The sequence below is a fragment of the Dioscorea cayenensis genome, chromosome 19 (genome assembly GCF_009730915.1).
Source record: "Dioscorea cayenensis subsp. rotundata cultivar TDr96_F1 chromosome 19, TDr96_F1_v2_PseudoChromosome.rev07_lg8_w22 25.fasta, whole genome shotgun sequence".
NCBI lineage: Eukaryota > Viridiplantae > Streptophyta > Magnoliopsida > Dioscoreales > Dioscoreaceae > Dioscorea > Dioscorea cayenensis.
This window is the reverse complement of record NC_052489.1, coordinates 13299464-13320181: the sequence shown is the minus strand read 5'-3', so window position 1 is coordinate 13320181 and position 20718 is coordinate 13299464. Positions and strand designations below refer to the sequence as shown.

General features: G+C 34.0%; 3 protein-coding genes across 3 annotated transcripts; 1 reads left to right on the top strand and 2 right to left on the bottom strand.

Annotated features, from left to right (window-relative positions):
* Positions 1–259: 259 nt before the first annotated feature.
* Positions 260–3146, bottom strand: LOC120284057. Its single transcript, XM_039290878.1, has 4 exons — positions 2949–3146; positions 2044–2293; positions 1908–1987; positions 260–490 (listed from the first exon to the last, which is right to left on the bottom strand). The coding sequence occupies exons 1-4, from the start codon at positions 3018–3020 to the stop codon at positions 311–313; spliced, it is 582 nt and encodes a 193-aa protein (XP_039146812.1). The 5' UTR covers positions 3021–3146; the 3' UTR covers positions 260–310.
* A 715-nt stretch (positions 3147–3861) lies between these two features.
* On the top strand, positions 3862–17936 carry LOC120250693 (DEAD-box ATP-dependent RNA helicase 38). The gene is made up of 8 exons (XM_039259525.1): positions 3862–4109; positions 4715–5008; positions 5081–5308; positions 6649–6714; positions 14508–14924; positions 15008–15131; positions 17416–17501; positions 17597–17936. The coding sequence occupies exons 1-8, from the start codon at positions 3882–3884 to the stop codon at positions 17657–17659; spliced, it is 1506 nt and encodes a 501-aa protein (XP_039115459.1). The 5' UTR covers positions 3862–3881; the 3' UTR covers positions 17660–17936.
* Positions 17937–18090: 154 nt separating this feature from the next.
* On the bottom strand, positions 18091–19886 carry LOC120250694 (beta-glucuronosyltransferase GlcAT14A-like). The gene is made up of 4 exons (XM_039259526.1): positions 19309–19886; positions 19145–19220; positions 18940–19055; positions 18091–18648 (listed from the first exon to the last, which is right to left on the bottom strand). Exons 1-4 carry the CDS (start codon positions 19793–19795, stop codon positions 18134–18136), a joined length of 1194 nt encoding a protein of 397 aa, XP_039115460.1. The 5' UTR covers positions 19796–19886; the 3' UTR covers positions 18091–18133.
* Positions 19887–20718: the final 832 nt, after the last annotated feature.

Here is a 20718-nt window from a genome sequence, read left to right as displayed (position 1 = left end):
TATTACTTCTATTAGTTCATGTTGCAATTTAGAGACGTGCAAATTTTCATTTGACTATTTATCTAACCAATAAAACATAAATTCAATTCATTTGCAAGAAATAAATTTAAAAATAATAAATTCTTGATGGTTACGAAAGATGTTGCGAGGTCATGTCGACTCTGCAAAATAAATCTAATTTCTTTAACAGAGAGAGAAAATTCTTAATATTCATTATTCACCATAATAAAATTTTTGGCTAGATAGAGCAAAAACGCTGTGAGCTGCAAAAAGTAATTTTATATTTGACTAAGGGAAAAAAAATCTGAACTTACATGGCTGAACTTACAAATGATATTAACTCAGGTAGCTTTTCCAGAAAAACAGTAAGTGTTCCCCCAAGAAGAAAGATGAAGGCAAAAGCAAGTAGTATCCTCCCAAAATATTTGCAATTTCCGCGGATACTTGATTTTGCAGTAGGCTTCTCTGCAGATTGAATTTCAGAAGGATTCTGCATTTTGATTACATAATACTTTGTCAATATATATTTGGCAGAAATGTTAGTATTCTATTTTATTTTTTTAATATTCTGGAAAGAAGATAAAACTGAAGGAAACAACACCGTGCAAGGAAAAACACACAATGGCTTAGATACTGAAAATAGGTCAAATTACTCGATTTCACTTTAGAAAAGGGATTGTAATTTGGAAGATGACAAGCTCTTCATCAGATGGTTCTAGAGTATTAAAAACTTCGACTTAATTGAATTCTCTTGACTAGATAAGTTATATGGTCCTAAAAGAGTTGAGGAGATTACATGAATCTATAACTCAATATTAATTAGAACATAAAATTGCTAATCTCGATGGACAATGACTCATCTCCTACAAGAGAAATAAAGGTTAAGATATTGTTGCTCTAATTGCTTTTTCATCTCGCCGGTGCACAAATTTCCATTCTTAAAGTTCATGGCCTAAACAATCTTGGCTTTCATCAAGTAAACAAGGACACTGAATGGCTTGCCAAGCTGTGAATCAATCTGCATGCCAATGATCTATCACATCATTATATATGCCACTTTTTCTATGTTGAACTGTGTTCATGTTTGTTTGATGAATTCCATGTGAACCTCAAAACATTCTTATATTTCCATCTCTTAGGCTGTGACAAAGATTATTTTCTAGGTTTCAATGCAGTCTGTGAATCCGGGTATCCTAATACTTGTGCTTCTCAACAAATGTTTCTGTAGATAGCATGAAAGGTTGAAAAATAATCAGTTAGTATCAACTGTTTTTTGATGTCTATCACAAGCATCAATACAAGTCATAGTTTGGAATAGTGGAAAAACAACTATTACAAAGAGGAAATATCTTCAAGGGAGTCATGCAAGAGACACACAACCACAAAATTCAACAGTATATGTATCAAGTTATACACCAATGCTTTTATTGATCAACTATGAAGCATTATAGTGGTTCACCTCTTAAAATTGTCATACTATACAAAAATAAAAATGTCTTTTACCGATGATTCGTATATGTACTTCATTAAAGAGAGGTATGGAAGCATAAGGATGTGCTAGAAATATACAAAAAGTTTCCATGATCTAGAATTATTCTTTTGCTATTTCTGCAAAATCATTTCTTATTTACAAAAAATGTGAATTCCTGATAGCCATATTCTCATATTCAGAAAATTCAAGCAGAAGCACCAAAACACCCAACCCCTACCTTTCTTCTCACTTATTTTTAAAAAATTAAAATCAATATATCTTGAAGAATCAAAGGTTGCAAATATTTTTAAACAGTATGCACCCTACATTTCTAAAAGAGAAATCTTTACCTGAACTGCTGCTATATTATGTAAAAATAACTAATATACAGTAAATATACAGTTTTTCAAAGCTTAGAAACAAGCAAGCCACTTACAACTGTGCTAGGTCTCTGCCTCATTGCCGACTTCAACCCTCTCATTTCTTCAAATCTTGATTGGATGAAGACAAGAAATTCTTATAAAGCCCAAATTATAATCAAGAAAAAGCTTGAAAGACGTGACTGAGTTTACCTTTTCTATACATGCTATGCATGCTTTCATCAATAACCGTTTGTAACCTCCAACCCTTGCCATAGTTGATAAGAATTGCATTTTTACCAAAGCAAACAGGTTCTTCGCCATCTTTAACAGCTTCAATATGCAAAGCGTGTGGATTCCTAGGTTCCAATTTATGGTTGATCAAAAATATTGCAAACCCAGATTCTGTAACAGCAGCAAAACGCCTCATTTTGCCAGAGCTCTTGCACGAAACCTCGAGAAACTACTCCTAGAAGAAATAGAATTACATTCATTACTTCAAGCATCGATGTCAAACTCTAAAAGCATAGTGTGAGAAGCAAAATTGATTTCATTTACAATAATAATAATATTATCAACAACAACAACAACAATAAAATCACATAACCTGATGAGCTATATGAATCACATAACATTTCATTTTTGTTAAATAACCAAATGAGCAAGAAACAGTCAAAACAAATTATCACAAGAATAAGATAGTGAAGATAATGTCCTCTAGGTTTAAAATTAAGGCAGAAATACACACTAAAACAAAAGTTCAAAATCACAAGCAAACATTCAGTATTTTCCAAAATATAAGAAAACAAAAGTTATTCAGAAAGAATAGTAAAATTGCATCCAAACCACAAAACTAACCATAAAACCCAAATATCCATTGAAAAAATTTGAAAAAAAAAAAAATCCCTTTTAGATATACAAATAGCAACAGAAAAGCAACAATTTTGATGACAATAATAGAAAAACCAAGTGCTAAACAGCAACTCAAAGCCAGAACCATTTAGATTCATCACGAATTCATAACTCAGAAACAACAAAAAAGTTATTTAAAGGAAGTGCACTTGAAAATTACACCAAAAGATATCTCAAAGAAAGAATGAGAGAGCGTTAGGGATTACAGATGGCTGAGAAAGTTCAGGGCCTTCAGGCTCTGCTTGGAACTTCTTCTTCTCCTCCATCTCATCATCCATTGAACTCCTGTTCTTTTGTTACTACTTCCATTGGCTGTTGGTAGAGACCTCTTTCTCTCTTCTTTCTTTGCATCCAAATCCAATTTGGATATTTTGGGACAGATTCGGATCTTTTCGTTCTCTGAGGATCCGATAACTCGGTTGCGTCAATCCAAAGCGCTTAGTGTTAAAAATAAATTGGCCATTATTTACCACATGAACCCTTAAAATTATAGAAATTACTTCTTATTCACTCCTTCTCAAACAGAACCCAAGAAAACTTATTATTAGTCTACATAATTTGAGCATATAATAAGTAAAAGAAATTTTTTTAATGCCCCTCTAATTATCTATTTGAAGTTGAAAAAACATTGATTGTTTACTTTTACCAACCAGTTATACATTTGATAAAAAATGTATTTTGTTATTAAAATAAGGAAAATAATTATAATTTTAAATTCATGAAAGACTGAAACCTTGATCCAATATTCTTTTAAATCTTTTTTATCAGTATATTTTTACAAATTCACATAATTATATGTATAAAATTCATTTTGTTCGCATATATACTCTCAACACAGTATACATTGTTAAAGTATATTATTACTCACATAAATTGAGCTTTGTTAGTAATTAAATAAATAAAAAATATAAAAAATAAATATAACATGTTAAATTAAAAGTTCATCTCCATCATATCATAAGAAAAATATGGTATTTTAAATTTATTTAAATTAATATTTTAAAAATATATAATTAAAGATGAGTTTTCCTTTACATAACTAGTACTAATTAATTTCCATAAACTTTAAGGGGTGAAAGTTAAAAGATCTTCTATATTAGATTCCCTTACCACTAGCACCGACCTTTCTTCATTCATCAATGGCGGACCCGGCGAAGACTGAGGAGAAGCGGCGGGCATGGGGCGACGAGGACGAGGAAGAGGACTCTTCGTCGGTAGCGTCCTCTTCCTTGGTAACGGCAGCTTCGGTGGCGGCCGAGGGTAAGGCCGCTGAGGGCGAGGCCTCCGAGCTCAAGAAGATCGAGGAGCTCTCGATCACTGAGAAGAGCCGTACGCTAGATGATCCCGAGGACTCTGAGATCAAGGCGGTGAGGATTGATCTCAAGTTCTTTATGCCTTCTTTGTTTGATATTATGATACTAGTTTTAGTTTTAATCTTCAAGTTCGTTAACAGAGATTTGGATTATTGAATGGTTTTATCATGACTTTACTGAGATCTTTATGTTATGAATTTTTGTATTTTTATTAGAAATTGCGCCTGTATAGAAAGTCCATTCTGAAATTGTTGTGATTGTCTGGTTGCTTGATTTGGAACCCTAGTTGGAAAAGGTGAAAATTTTTAAACCTAATTGATTATGATGAAGTTTCTGATTTTTTATTATAATTTTTGGTCCATTTTGTTTACTTTTTTTCCTGTTCGGTTTAATATTTGATTTCTTCATCTTGACAAGTATGATTAATGGACAGTTTTAATATATTTATGTGGAAAAAGTGATTATTATTTACTTTTCTGATGGTCTACTGTTCAAAGTTTGCATGTTTATTCATGAATGGAAATGGTTGAATGTCTGAAATGGAACTCGATTTATGCTTTGTGAAGAACTTCTGTAATTTTTCTTTTGATGCAAATTAAGGTTGCAAATCGCTAGTCCTGCTTAAGCTTGATTACTGAAGTGCATTGTGTTGGAACTAGGTTACTTCGGGAAACACAGTTTATGAGGCTGCTGTGAAGTTTGAGGATCTTAACCTGTCCCAAGACCTGATCAAAGGACTTTATGTTGAGATGGGTTTCACTCGCCCTAGCAAGATTCAGGCAGTGTCTCTACCTATGATTCTGACTCCGCCATACAAAGATCTTGTAGCTCAAGCACATAATGGTTCTGGTAAAACCACTTGTTTTGTGCTTGGCATGCTGAGCAGAGTTGACCCGACTAAAGAAGGACCACAAGCCATGTGTATTTGTCCTACTAGGGAACTGGCACAACAGGTTATCACTTTGCCAAAGTGAATTTTTTATTTCTTTCATTTTATTCACTTCTAATTGTATAAGAAATTGCAGAATCAAGCTGTTCTCATGAGGATGGGAAAGTACAGTGGTATAACTTCAATGTGTGCTATACCATCAGAGTCTGCAGGCTATATACCTGTTTATAAGCGTCCAGAGGTAAAAGAGCATGTTGTCATTGGCACTCCAGGCACTATTAAAAAACTGATGACTGGGAGGAAGTTGAAGACAGGGAATATCAAGATACTTGTTTTTGATGAGGCAGATCACATGCTTGCAGAAGTAATATTTGTGCTTATTTATTTATTAAATTTTCATCCATGTTTTTTGTTAATGACTTGTTCACTTTCCTATCTAGTTTATCATTATCATATTACCACTGCCTTTTTTTTCATTGTTTGTACATTCTAGTTGATATTATTCCATAATGGTAATCATGTGATTCTGTTAATTGATCTTTGGTAATGAGTCATTGGCCTGAACATATGTAAGGAATGATGCATCCATTGTGGTGATGATACCTGGATAGATGAATTAATATTTCTCCTACTGCTGAATGGTATATTGCTCTTTTGGAATGCAATTCTGACAAGACTTTAATAGTCAACTTTTCAGTCTTGATTTAATTCCTGTAGGCTGGTGTGATAAACTTTGTCTAACCTATCTGCTGTTCAGATAAGCTACAAATCTTCTTTCTTGATGGAATGAATTCAAACTCCTTTTTGTTTGGAATTTAAACCACTTCTGAGAACTGATACCGAAGGCATTCAACATAATATAACTGGCAGAGATGAGTTTCACACTGTCTTTAAAGTGAGTTGCATTCCATGGATGAGGATGATAAGTTGTGCTTGGTCGAGGGTTAATTCACCAATAAAACCATGCACTATGATCCAATATTAACTGGATTTTTTCACTTAAGGAAAGATTTTTGCAATCTAAACCAAGTATTTACATATATATATATATATATGTATATATTTAATTTGTTTATAGCCTACTATCCTAGTTGGAGATGAGAGCATCCCGATAACCTTAGTTCTGCATGAAGTTAAGAACCCTACCTTTGTAGCTTTATGCTTCTCACATTTATTTGCCAACATGACACCTTGAAAAGTGCTTCAGGCAGTGTGATTTTTGGTTGATTATGATCCATAAGCAAGGAAGTTGACTAAAAACAAAGAAGTCGGCCTTTGTCGATCATGATGATAATCCTTTTAAATATTTTAAATAAAAAATGAAATATGTTGAAATTTATTTGAATATATGAAAAATATGCAGCCATAAGGAAAAATTGTATAAATACATAACCATATGCTGGTCATCAAAATAACAATATAATTTGATGCCATCAAACTTCTTTTAGGTTTACTGGCTTGTATAAAGAAAGTAAGAAACGCTTAGCATAATGCCTGGAAGAGAACACTTGTAGCTTGTCTCCCAAATTTGGTTTTTCTTATGTGTTACCTTATGAGAGTCTTTTTGCTGTTCGTGTCATATGATCGACAACCTTTGGATGGCTTCAAAGCACAATAGTTGAAGTACTTAAGCTGTAGTACTTATTGTGATTGCATTTCATTTTCTTTAATTCTTGTCTTTCTTTTTTTGCTTTCTTTGTACAGGGTGGTTTTAAGGATGATTCTGAAAGAATTATGAAGGATATTAGAAAAGAAAGTGGAGGATGCCAGGTTTGTGTTATCTATTATCATGCTTAAAATTATTTTTGTCATATGAGTTTGTTATCTAGTGTTCCTTATGCCTATTTTTTTAAATTCTTATTTGAATTTTGTTTACATATGTTATATTTTAGTATATTGGGAAAATATATGTTAGTATAAAAATACGATTCATATCTTAGTATGTTATGGAAGTTTATCTTTAATGTTAATTAGTTTATATAGTTTGTGTTTGCTCCTTACCACCATGATTAACAAACATATACAAGATGAGAACCACAACCTACTTTTTTTTCATACCATCAATCAACATCTTGATACAAGGCTAGGATTGTGCTTATATAGATTAAATATAGAACTTTCCAGTACTATTAGAAAATAGATATATTATATCCAACTAATAATAGCATTAAATTTAAACTCTAAAATGTACTAGTATAAAACTGCAGTTAGCTTTCTTTTGTTTATCAAATTTTTTATTTTTTATTTTTTGTGTTAGAACTAGAGCTATAATTTATGGGGGCCTTTGGTAAATTCACCTTACATTCAGGTGCGATAAATGCCATGGAAGCTTGCTGCAAAATATGAAGTTTATAAGATTTGCATTTGGTCTTTACGCAAGTACTAACTTTGTGACAAAGATGGCATACTTTCTTGTAGATTTGTTGATGAGTCTTTTGGATGTAACAAGCTATATACAATGCCAATAAACTCATTTACCCTAAAGGGTTTTATTAGAAAACCAGTGTACTGGAGCTCGATTGGTGACCACGACCTGCAACAAAGTAATAGTATCATCTTCTGTTCATTTGGTCGTAGATCTCTGGCCTCATCTTCCCACATGAGAAGCCAAAGGAATCATGCTCAATGTCGTACAAATGGATCCAAGACCAATGATACTTTATTCTATCACCAGCCACAATTGAGTTCCAACAACACACTAGGTTTCCAATAAAACCCTTCACAGTTGAGGAGTTCATGCACCTCGTACATGGCCTTACCTTAACAGCTGACTTGTCAACAAATCAACAACAAACTACGTTATCTCCAGCGCAAAGCTAATACTTGCATAAAAATCAAGCGTGAACTTCATAAACTTCATATTTTGGAGCAAGCTTCCATGGCATTCACCCCGCCTAAATGTGAGGTAAAAATACCAAAGTTCCCTGAGAATTATAGCTCTGGTTCTAACGATGAAGAAAATGACAAAGTAAAGTAAGTCAAGTTAATACAGTTTTATCTTTCTTGAAAGAGGCTTTGATGAGATGGACAAAATAAATATTCTGGGATATTGGTTTAAGAGTCTTGATGTTTAAGGAGGTAATAAAGGAAAAGTCAGTGAACAAAGATAAGTTGGGAGTATTGGAGAACTTAAAAAGAGCTTCCCATGAAGATGCTGAAACTTAGTTTGAGATGGTTGAGTTTCAGCAATATGTTCTAAAAATGTTGACTTCAGTTTATTACACTGTCTATTTCTTTTCGTCTTCAATTTCTGCTGATCATTATGAGTAACTATTGGGTTACTTTTGCCATCTATCTTACATCTGCTTTTGGAAAAAATTGTTATTTACCATGAGTTTGAGGATGAATGCTGAAATGTGTTATACTTGTGTATATTAAGAGCATCTACTAGTATTAAAATATGATTTGTATCTTGGTATGTTTTCAGAGTTTATATTTGATGCTATTATTAGTTGTATATAACATTTCTGTTTTCTAATATTATTAGTGGGAAGTTTTATGTTTAATCTATATAAGCTCGAGTCTAGCATTGTATCAAGTATGGAGGTTGAAACAAACTAGAGGTAGCTAAAAGACTTAGGGAAATAAAAGAGGCAATGCCCATCTCTCACAGAGACCAGCTAATGCTCATATATGGATGACTACTCGTGCTTAGAATGACATGCACAACATTAGCATATGTACATGAGTGGAGTATACAAAAGTAGCATCTTATGACTGTTAATGGCTAATTTGGCAGTAAATTTCAGTCATGATATGAATCTTTGCGCTTGAGATTGGTTAGAAGATAATAGAAACTAGGAGTGGTATGAGCTTTACTAAATAGATTTGCAGTTTGTTCAGATAAAGGCACTGAATGAAGAGTGAGACTTGCATCATGGACATGATGCCTAAGAAAAACAATCAATTTCTATATGCTTGATGCTCTCATGGAATATGTCAGTATGAGCAATTTGAATAACACTCTTGTTGTCACTGAAAGAAGGGGCAAGAGATTGAGTATCAACTTCAATATTTTGCAGAAGCTATCAAAAGCCATATTATTTCAAAGGTCATGTTCAGTAATGCTTGATACTCGACCTCAACAGAAGAACGAGAAACAACTAATTGTTTCTTGCTTTTTCAAGAAATGGGTGAGTCCCTAAGGAGAATACAAAAGCCTATTGTAGATCTCCCATCAGTAACATTGCCAACACAATTAGATACTGAAAATGCATCTAAAACAAGATAACTTGTGGCAGAAATAAGCAAGTCTTTTGATGATGTTCTACGAGGATAGTAAAATATGAAGCACAGCAGGCCAATGAGCATTAGCTGGCACAACAGCAAATTGGCTGATATTATGTATAGGACAAATAGTTCTGGTAATAGTTAAATAAACAAGACTAACCCCTACTTGACGAAAATGAGTGGGATTTGAAAGGAGGGTGCCTTCTGTTTTGACATCAACTATTGTCATTTGTAAGATCAGCATACTTAATAATATCCTTAAGGTAAGTAAACTGAGACAAAAGATAACCAGTTGAAGAATACCCAACCTTAATACCAAGGAAATATTGCAGAGCATCAAGATCTTTCATATGACGAGAAAAAATGCATTTGAAATTAGCAATGCAATGGCTTGGGAATCATCACTTGTTATGTTCACATCATCAATACAGAGAAGTAAAAAAAGAAGACCTCTATGTGACTGATAGAAGAATAGTGCAGAATTATGATAGCTCTGACTTTGTACAGCAATACTAAACCAACCAAACAAGTCTCGTGGAGCCTGTTTTAGCCCATATCAAGCTTGATGGGTTTATGTAGAAGGTTGGGGGAAGAAGTCATAAATTTCTTCACACAAGAAGCCATTAAGAAATGCATTCGAAGCAGCAACATTTAAGCCCTAATTGAGGGGATTTTAGCAATAGGGTTAAGAGGAGGGGATTTTAGGAACTAACTGAGCTTTATAGAGTTCAACAAATCCATCAGCTTTAGTTTTAATCTTATAAATCTTCCTATAACCAATAGCATGCTTCTTGGGTCCCATGATTGCATTTCATCCAATGCCACTAATTCTTTATGCTATTGCTTGCTTCTGGTCAAGGAAGGAAGCAGCTTCTTTATAGGACTGAGTCTCAGAATAGGAATAAATAGCAACAGGAAATGCATGATGTTCAGGAGATAGATTGGTAAATGACATGAAATCATAGCAATCAATAGGCTTGGGAGTTCAAAGGGTGTAACTGCGTGTTTTAGATCCAACATTGAGGACAGGAGAGACAGTGCCATTTGAGAATTGGATGTCTTATTCAAGAACATGTGCCTTTTGTCTTTGATGATAACCCTGCAACTGCTTAATTGATTTTTCAGTAGAATCAAAATTTTCAGATGGGAACAAGTTGGGAAAAGGATCAATAATATAAGGAGATGATTGTTCTGGAGAACATTTTGAAATTAGAAATGAATTAAAAGGAATATGCTCAACAAATACTTGCATCTAGAAATGCGCATCTAATTTCTTATAGGATCACAGCATCAATATCCTTTGTGTTCAAGTCCATAACCCAAAAACACTTAAATGACTGATCTAGGAGATAGTTTTGTGCATTCCTTAGATGGAAGAAGCACAAAACATGTATGTCCAAAACGCAAAGATGATTGTAATTTGGTAAGACGCTATATGATTTTAGAAATGGGGAGTCTCCTTGAAGAATAGAAAAAGTGGTTCTGTTGATGAGATAAACAGATGTGAGAAAAGCTTCTCCCTAAAACACCACATGAAGACTACTAGAAATATGAAGAGCTCTAGCAATGGCAAGAATGTGCCTGTTTTTTCCTTTTAGGTATGCTATTTTACTCGAGTATATGGACAAGGTATATGAGGAATTGTTCCTTGTTTTCCTAAAAGTTCTAAAAATTTATTAGAATTATATCCCCCTCCACTTAAATCAAAACGGAAAGTCTTAATCTTAGCTGAAAATTGTGTTTGGACCATATTGACAAAGTGAACATAAGCATCATAAAATTCAGATTTAGTCTTCATTGGAAAGTCATGTAAATTTGGAATAATCATCAATAAATAACGCATAGTAATGTGATCAGTAGATGGTGACCTTGATCCCCGAATATTTGAATGAATAAGTTCAAATGGTTCAGTTGAAACAGAGTTACTTCTATTGAATGATAAATCATGACAATTGTATAGTGACATCCAAGACAATATGTGATGTCTATAATATGAACTTTTTCGAAGGCATCAATTGAAATTAATTGTTCCAAATAATTTGATGAAAGATGCCATAATCTAGAATGCCAAAGAATGCCAAAGAGAAAACTTAGTTTTATTTGATGATGCAATAGGAGTGAGCACTTTCTGATCAATAGGCACATGATCCTCCAAATTTATGCCAGTCCCAATCTCCTGTCCTGTATGTGGGTTCTATATTATATTGGCAGAAAGATGACAATAAGATTTAGTAATAACTTTCAGCAAGTTTGTTAATCGATAACAGATTAAATGAGATATCAATAACATGAAAAACATTAGGCAAAGAAAGTATGCCCAAAGAAGTTGAAGGATTACCTATCTATAGTGCTTACTTACAAACAAAGGAGTTTCATCAGCAGTTCTAATGGTGTAGGTGATTTATCAGAAAATAACAATTAACCGAAAAAGACTTACTTGAGGTCATGTGACAAGAAGCATGATAATCAAAGATCCATGCTTTACCTGAGGAAAGAGAAGTGGTAAGAGTGATTGCTGAGGAAGTAGCTGAAGATAAGCAGGGCTTTAGGAAGCTAGGAACATTTGTCGCTTCCATTCATCACTAATGCTTTAAATATGAGGTTTAAGTTCAGACTTGAATGCCTCATTTTCAGCAACAACACCGACAGATTGATGGGACCAAGGTTGCTAATATGATCGAGGTAAATGTCTTCAATGTCGATGAATTAGTGATGGAATAGGACTGTGTTTTCCAGTGCCCTTGTTGCTTACAGTAATTACAGATTATCACTTGAACTAGGTCCTTCAAAATTTTTGCAACTAATTGGAGTGCCTGAAGGCTTAGCATGAGCCTTCACAACTTGACTTTGAGGAATGTAATTGTTTTGAGAATTTTTATTTGATACTATGGCAAGCTCTGGATTTGCAATAATGTTTGAGCGAGATTTGTGAGTCTGTTCTTCACCTAGTAATTGAGATAGATCTTGGTCAATGGTAAGAAGTGAACAAGGAAGAAGAGTATCTCAGATGTGGGCATACTCAGGTTTAGGAGCCATGAAAAATTGAACCAAGCTGGTCTTTTCATTCTAATTATTAAAGGCAACTGCATCAACAATGCTGGTAAACCGAGGCTCCATTAAAGCCAGTTGATCCCAAAGACAAGTCATATGCACATATAATTCATGAATTGAGTCATTTTCTTGATTTTTAATATTATATTCTAATTGAGATCAGAGAGCTGAATTACTCTGTATGATATGGATAAATATTCCAGTGCATCCTTAGGGCACTTAAATTTAGCTAATTGTTTTCCAATTGATGGTAAGCAGTATTAGTCAACCTAGAATTTTTCTTTCTAATGTCAAATTCCCTCTCTTCAAATTTGACATTAGTGTCTTGGGGCCTCTATTGCTTGATTATTGTGATTTTATCAATTTTGCCCTTTAGATGAGCCTAATATGTCTAATTTGTCCCATCTAACTGAACACGAATTATTTGATTTTTAATCAGAAATTATGATAACAATTTGCCCACTGAAAAAAAAAAAAAATCAAATCACAGTATTAAACAGTACACAACCATCAATAAAAAACTAAAAGGAAATCAATCATAAAACTAGTGAGAAATGTCCGACTGAAATAAAAGAACCAGCTGCAACTGCTTTCATATTCAGGCCCAGTCTTTGTTTTATCTGTGAAATTATTTTCCTGAATTTTTCTTCATATGGCTACTCTATTTGATTTTAAGCAAGCTTTTTTTCAGAAATGATTGACATTAACCTGCCACATTTCCAAGCTATAAATAGTTAATTTTCTATCACATCTTGTACTGCCTAATATGTTCAGTAGAACCTCATTGTTTTTTGCTAGCATACCTCTACTGTATGATTTTTATTTGCCGTCCTGGTTTTTAAAATCGGATGAGGCGTGCGCCTTGAGGCGCGCCTCAAGGCGAGGCGCAAGGGAACAGCCTCAAGGCGCACGCCTTGAGGTTGAAAACTGAGGCTTAAGCCTCACTGTTAAGAAGCGCACGCACTGAGGCGCACCGCATCAGTGCGTGTGAGGCTTAAGCCTCAAAAATCCTGATTTTTGTAATATCATTTTAATTTTTAAAGCAAATAAAAAATATTTATATGTATATACTTTCCTTAATAGAAACTTTTATATGTAAAATTCAATAAAGAAAAACTCATCAACACCTATGGTTTTGCAAGTAGTACGTACCAATTTAATTTTTTAATTTAAAGATTATGTAAAAATGACAAAATTTATCAAAATAAACTACAAATAAGATAAGATGAGTTACAAATAAGATAAGTTATAATTTTATTAATTTTTTAAAAAAATATTTATTTTATAAACAAAAATAATATATTTTAATAAGATAAAATAAGTTTGAAAAAATATTTATTTTATAAATAAAAATAATATATTTTAATCAGATAAGATAAGTTTGAAAAAATAATTTATTTTATAAATAAAAATAATATATTTGTTACTTTGTATTTGGTAGAAAATATTATTGTTGTTTTTTTCAAAAAAAATTGAGGCTTACGCCTCAAAACGCCTCGAGGCTTACGCCTCGCCTCACGGTTGAGAAGCGCCTCGAAACCCGCCTTGGGTTTTTAAAAACCTTGTTTGCCGTTTTCATTTATTATGTTCTTTTGCTGATCTTTTAACTGTATAATTATGTAACAATTATTAATTAGTTTTGATCTAATTCTGTTTCGTAACACAAAGGAAGGGCTGCTCCATCCTTCCTTGCTTTAATTGATCAATCACTTAAGTAGGCATGATATGTCAGTGCTTTTCTTCTGATCATATTCTTGACAAATGCCCTAGGAAGTTTGTTTGCATTCGCATCTATGAATCTATTTGTGTACTGCTTAGATATTCATGCCATTTCTAATCTTCTTAACATTGATATTTGATGTTGTGATAACAAGACAAGTCTTCCTGCCGCTTCATGAATTCAAGGAATTGATGTTTTCAGTCTTAAACATTGCGATTTTTTCCAATTATGAGTTTGAATGTATGAATTCTCATATGAAAGAATTTAACCTTTTTTTTCTTAAACAAATTTTATGGAAGAAGTTGTATCAACGCAGCAAGGTTAAAGATTTTATGTTCTTAATGTAACTTGCTACATTACTCATATTTAGCGGGAAAGCTATGTAGTTTCTGCCTTAGGTGGAACAGTAGATATTGCTACATTTGGTATTGTTACTCTCATATATATCTTAAATTTTCATGGCTTCCATTGTTTGTAATGGTTCCAGGCTTATATATTTTTTTTTCTGTCTTTATTTTTGAGAAGTTGGAAGTTAAGTTCTTTCTTTTTCTGCTTGCATCAGGTGCTTCTATTCTCTGCTACATTCAATGAAACTGTTAAAGCATTCGTATCGAATGTTGTCCGGGATGGAAACCAGATATTTGTGAAGAAAGAAGATCTCACTTTGGAAAAAGTTAAACAGTACAAGGTTAAGTGTTATCGAGACCGTGAACGTCCAGATGAGCGTCTCAAAATAGAAGTGATAAAGAAGATTCTTGAATATGGACAGAAGGTAGGGCAGACGATTATATTTGTTCGAACAAAGGAGAGTGCCAGAAATTTGCACAAGCAACTGTCTAGTGAGGGTTACGAGTGCACATCCATTCAAGGTGCTCTTGTTATTGAGGACAGAGACAAAATAATCAAAGAATTTAAAGATGGATTAACCCAGGTCCTTATAACAACTGATCTCCTTGCTAGAGGTTTTGATCAAGCACAGGTAAGCAACTCTGGCATATGTAGAAATAAAAATTTATTATCACTTTGGGGACCTTCTATTCTAATTTAATATTTGATTGAAAGGTTAATTTGGTTGTCAACCATGATCTTCCCGTAAACTATGAGTCCTATAGACGAGGATCACCTGAGCCTGATTGTGAGGTGTACTTGCATCGAGTTGGTAGAACTGGGCGTTTTGGTCGCAAGGGTAAGCCTCTTTCGACATCCTTTTTCTTTTTTATTTTTATTTTTTATTTTTAATGGCACTCTATGGTTAAATTTCTTTTTGTACGATTAACTTTATGGATGAACATTACTTGCTTTTTTCCTGAAGCTCGTAATCATTTATTTTTGAATAAATTTCATCTGATCTACTACCCATCTGTTAAATAGAGGATCTGTTAAAGTGGTAACTCTAATTTTATTTTATTTATTTTAACTGAATGTTTGGTACTTTTTTTTTTTTCCTCTGAAGAAGTCTGGGGTTTCTGTTCACATGAAACAAAACAAATTCAAATGTTTAGAACCTCTTATGCAACATTTTGAGTTGCATCTAACCAAATTGCTTAAACTAAGCCGTAACTCTTAAATTCTTTATGCTTCTGTTATCCTATGATAAGTTATGAACAGTAGAATTCAAAGATCCTTTGACTGGAATGTATAGTTTTGGTCAAATAACTTGAGTACAGTAAATGGTGAATGTTGACATTAAAACCATCTTAGGCTTGTCTGTTTCCTTTTAATTTCCTTCTGAGTTAGAGTATAATGAGGGCATGAGTAAGTAAAGGCCATAACCTGAACGGATACTTTTCTTTGGATTGATACTTCTCTGCCTCTGGAGTTAGTTGATAAGTACTGCATCTTTCTTATGAACATCATGGTTGAAATCATTGGTTGAATGAAATGGGTTTCTTGTGCAGTTGTGTATCTGTTCTGAAGGCATTATGATCTTCGTGAGATAAGGACAGTAAGATCCTAATTTTGGTCATAACCCAAACCTTTCAAATTTTAACATAAAATACAAAAGATCCCTCCATTTTTACAAAATAGTCTGAAAACCCCATTTATTTTCTTTGCCCTCATTTCTCCTCTGCTCTTGTTTAAAGTGCTCCTTCAACTTGACCATTGCACTCAGATGCATGAACTGTGATATGAACAAGTTTGACTGTTAAGTATCTGCCTTGCCATGTTGGCCAAATGTATATCCACGGTACATTTGGTGCATAAATGGTTAAATTTCAATGTTGAACGGCTGACTATTCGAGTCGAATAGTTGACCATTTAAATATTTATGTCCACCTCATGAAAAATTAAATTATTGACAGTTATCTATTGTGGTTGCACACTTGAGTATTCTTCTTGAATTGATGGAAAAGAATGCCTAAAGCAGGGATAGTTTGAGGATTATAGAAAAATAAAATAGGGAAAACAAAATAAAAGGCTCATTTTGGAATGGTTTATAAAAATTTGGGATTCTATTGTATTTTATGAAAAGTAGGAGGGGGCTGGACTTTGGTAATTCCTATCTTGGCAACCTATAAATATAGTTTACAGAGGAAACTCAAATTATTTGAAATTTTAAATCATTAGGAAAGGCAACAATCTTAGTAAATTCTTTTGGAGTCGTTTCCTTTCTGTTTTAGTAGTGAATTGACCTTTATATGCTTTCAAGCATTTTAAACCATGGACATAATCCTCAATAATTTAGGCCACATTAACTTTCCATATGTCATTGATGGGATTAGAACAGCCTGGCTAGAGACTTGTATTTCTCGGTTTTAGAGAAAAGTTTGCAGTTCTAGGTTTTTGAGGTTGAACTGCATTTTGGGATTTTGTAAAGCAAATATTGTCACATTCCATAGACTGTTCCACTGCACATTTGTTTAATTTTTGATATGCTTAAAATTTAATGACTTATTTGAAACTTTGAATTATGTGACTTCCCATATAGTGTCAACCTTATCATTAGACATTAAATAGTCATTATGTGCAGTGAAGATATCTGGTGTGATTTAGGAGGGGTCCCAAGTAACTGTTGAAAGATTTGGTTAACTGTGTCCATCATACTGTATGATGGACTGTTCTGCTCTTCAAAGCCTTATATAAACTGAAATTGAAGAAGCATTTTATGCCTTTAAAATTGCACAATATTTAGCACACATTTGCAATGTCTTCTAGTTTGTATCAGAAAATGTTACTAGTTGGAAACATTTGCCACATAATTTAAAATTAGCAGAAGGCATACAACTTAACAATGAAAAACAAGGGTAAGATCAATGGTTAAGTTGTGAATACTTTTGCTGGAGTGAGTAAAGGTTTTTCTTACAGGCATCAGAAGTTAAATGTAGCATAGGAGCAATAAATTGGTGGTTTAGTAATCTGCCTTTTCCACTTGTTAGCATCTCTACTGCATTTCTTCACATAACCTGAGATTTATTGTATTGCATGAAATTCTGACAGTATGATGACCTATTTAATGTGTATATCAATAGGTGCTGTGTTCAATTTGCTCGGTAGCAGAGATGACGAGGCTTTGTTGGAGATGATCGAGAACCATTTCCAGCACAAAATTCCTATGGTAATGTTTTTAATATATTCCTTGGTGGATTTCTGTACATGATCTTGTTAAAACTAAACTTTTAATAAGTAATCACACTGCAAATACATTTTCAGGTGGATAATGGCCAGAATGACGATAGTATTGTAAACGCCATTAAAGATGCTGGTTTGTTATAGAAATTTCTGTCAGACTTTACATTTCAGCATCCTTTATCAGAGACTTCAGGAGGCAAATACATGCAGATGCTCATTTGCAACTGGTTTTTGCTGTTTTGTTATTGGTTCCAAATTTGAGTTAATGGAGTAAAAAAACTTTTTAGAAAGAGTTGAGTGGTTAAAAACCCCTCTTTTAAATTGCTCTGTTACATGGATGCCATTTGATTATCGATGCACCTGTATTTCAGAAATTCTTGTGAACAAAGTGGTATATCATGATGTGTATTAATTTGAAGCAGTTATTATTGTTTGTGTAAAATGACTTGATTGCACAGGTAGTGATTGGACCAAATTCCTCTGCTAAAACATATTGCATCATACATTTGTCCTGATCAGTAACACAGAAGAATGACACTGTTTTTATGTGTTTGATGCCTTCTTGATGGCAAAAATTTTGGAGTCAAATCCCTTCTCATTCTGGAATAAAACAAAAACTCACCTACATTGTCTCCTGTAAAAATTTCTAGGAGAAAGCAATTTAGTTGTCAGTGCTTTCAATCTCCTGGAGCCTGGTCCTGACCTCACTATACCCAAGTTCTCCGATACTTTTGAACCAGAACAACTGGCGTTCTTCCCGTTGGAGCACCACCCACCATAACTGAATTGCCCTTTGCGACGCCGGAGAAGCTCTCTGTCAATCTTATCAAGAACCGGATCATTTTTCTTGAATTTCCTTGCAAATGGAGCATTACTCAGGGTAAGCTTTCTATAGTCTCTCATTCCAAGCGATAACGGGTGCTGCTTCGGCGGAGTATCCCAAGCAATATAGTGAAGGTCATGGTTCACTGTCACATTCTTGTACTCATCAGAGTTACAGACAACCGTCTGGAAGTATCCTTCTGGCGATGAAATGAAATTTGTGTAGTATAAGAGGAGAGTTCTTGGCAGGTTATCCCAACCCAGTATGCAGTATTCTGCAAATGGCCTGGACAGCACTGTCCAGGCAGAACCTGGAAATCAAGTGTTACCAAATCCATATATCATTTATTTATTTATTTATTTTAATAATCAATTTCTTGCATCTTATCAATGGATGGTTCTGGTTCTGGTTATCAAAACAATTGAATGAGACATGGCCCTGTGCATGTGCAATTACATTGGAGATGTAGCCCACAGAAGCATTGTCACTCTCTCGTCTGAACTCTTCCACATGCCATGTCTTTATATGTTTACATCAGAGATAATCTAATCTAATCTAATATAATTTAATACAATTAAAAGAGTATTTATGGAATATGTACCTGTATAGAGTTTGAAAGCAGTGGGCAGGCTCCTCTGTTTGGACACCCATAAAAGCTCTGATTTATTGATACTATAAAGCCCCGGATCTATAACAACTGGCTTTGCTCTCTTGTTTCTAAATTAACAACACCACATTGAAAATGAAATCTCTGTTCTCAATAAAAATGCATGAAATATCTTCAATTAAATGGTTCTAGAACTCACATTTTCCAACCCAAGCGACTTGTGTGTTCAATGAAGTTGAGATTCTTAGGCAAATTAGAGAAAGCATGAATCAAATCTGCAGAAAAATAAGATCATACTATGAGCATATAAAAATCATAGTGAATTAAAATGACTAAAAAATGATAATCAATTTGTTACCTTACCATCTTGAGTTATCAATGGATAATCAGAAGCACTGAGATTGATGAACCAATCCCAATGGCAGCTCTTCAACAGAATGGACATTGCATGGAGGGTGGTGGCAAGCATTGTAGGTCCTCTGTAAGTGACCAAATTAGACTTTTTGATGATATGAACATTGCTGAAATGTTTGAAAAAGGCATGTTTCGATACGAAATGAGCTAGTTTGGTATGTTCTTCTGGTGATGCTTCAAGATCAAGGTGGAGGAGGTAGTGATTGGCAGGGTGATAGAGAGCAGTGAGAGTGCGCTTTAGGCGATTAACATCATCTTTCGACGCAGATATGAGGTAGGCGAAGGTGACCGGATAGTTTCCGGGATGATAATGCGAAGGGATTGAATTGCTTGGAGAGAGTTTAGAAAATGGTCTAGTGAGTAGAGATGGGACTAATAAAAGGGATAGTAGTAGTGAAGTGAACATGAAGGAGAACATCAACTCTTTTGTGCCCATTTTCAATGAATTGTCAATAGAATTGGAAGAGAGAGAGAGAGAGAGAGAAGATGATGAATGGAGAAGAGGGATATGGTGTTGAAATGAGGTTAAGAGAGAAAGGTAGGAGAAAGGTAGTTATCTTGGAGGGTGGTAGTTAGTTAAAGTGTCAATTATTGGTGGTATTCATATGATGAGAATAAAAGCAAAGGTTTTGCTATGAAGATTAGATCTTGTGCTTTACTTCCAAGGGAGTGTTTACCACTTGTCATGTTTGTATTGGTATGTGCAGGAAGCCATTAAACGGGATGGGACACATGGATGAATTCTATTAATTTATTCAAGGACAATACTGTGCAGTTGATACATGTGATGTTTGGAGATTTTTTCCTTTTTTAAATGACAAGATGATAGTCTTGATTGTGTATTTTCTTTTTGTTATAAAAGATTTGTAATTATCATTTACTTTGAACATATGAAATGGTAAACTAAGAACCGTGAGTAAATTTTTTCAGAAGTTTACCAAACTACTATTTTTTTAATTTAGATATCCCAACTTTGATTTGAATAAAAAAATTATCAAGCTTTGATTTTTTCTCACCAGTAGATCATCCATAATATTTCAGCATAAATAAACTGATGTGGAGCCCGGAATTTTACAGTCAGCATGTTTGTCCAAGTAGGTCTTCCACTTCATTAAAAGATGCCACATCACCACCTAGCTTTCCACATCACCACACTTGTCACATGTCAAATAGGGTTTGCCACCCGTCACTAAAACTCCATGTTCTTGAGAAATACAGAGGGAGGCCACGGTCCGATGAACCCATGTCTGAAAATTGATATAGATAGACGAAGAGAGAGAAGAGGGTTTGTCTTGCTAGTCTCCCAAACCTAGTCTTGGGGAGAAGAGAGGTCTTGCTTGCTAGTCTCCCAAACCTAGT

What these genes read in the sequence shown, in the direction of transcription:
- LOC120284057 (XM_039290878.1), bottom strand. Translation starts at nt 3,020, where the DNA reads ATGGATGATGAGATGGAGGAGAAGAAGAAGTTCCAAGCAGAGCCTGAA. An exon ending in CTGAACTTTCTCAGCCATCT is followed by an intron (nt 2,294 to 2,948) that starts GTAATCCCTAAC and finishes TTCTAGGAGTAG; the next exon opens with TTTCTCGAGGTTTCGTGCAA. An exon ending in GCATAGCATGTATAGAAAAG is followed by an intron (nt 1,988 to 2,043) that starts GTAAACTCAGTC and finishes GGGCTTTATAAG; the next exon opens with AATTTCTTGTCTTCATCCAA.
- LOC120250694 (XM_039259526.1), bottom strand. Translation starts at nt 19,795, where the DNA reads ATGGGCACAAAAGAGTTGATGTTCTCCTTCATGTTCACTTCACTACTA. An exon ending in TCCATTGATAACTCAAGATG is followed by an intron (nt 19,221 to 19,308) that starts GTAAGGTAACAA and finishes ATTTTTCTGCAG; the next exon opens with ATTTGATTCATGCTTTCTCT. An exon ending in AGTCGCTTGGGTTGGAAAAT is followed by an intron (nt 19,056 to 19,144) that starts GTGAGTTCTAGA and finishes TTGTTAATTTAG; the next exon opens with AAACAAGAGAGCAAAGCCAG.
- LOC120250693 (XM_039259525.1), top strand. Translation starts at nt 3,882, where the DNA reads ATGGCGGACCCGGCGAAGACTGAGGAGAAGCGGCGGGCATGGGGCGAC. An exon ending in AGGACTCTGAGATCAAGGCG is followed by an intron (nt 4,110 to 4,714) that starts GTGAGGATTGAT and finishes TGTTGGAACTAG; the next exon opens with GTTACTTCGGGAAACACAGT. An exon ending in AAGAAAGTGGAGGATGCCAG is followed by an intron (nt 6,715 to 14,507) that starts GTTTGTGTTATC and finishes TGCTTGCATCAG; the next exon opens with GTGCTTCTATTCTCTGCTAC.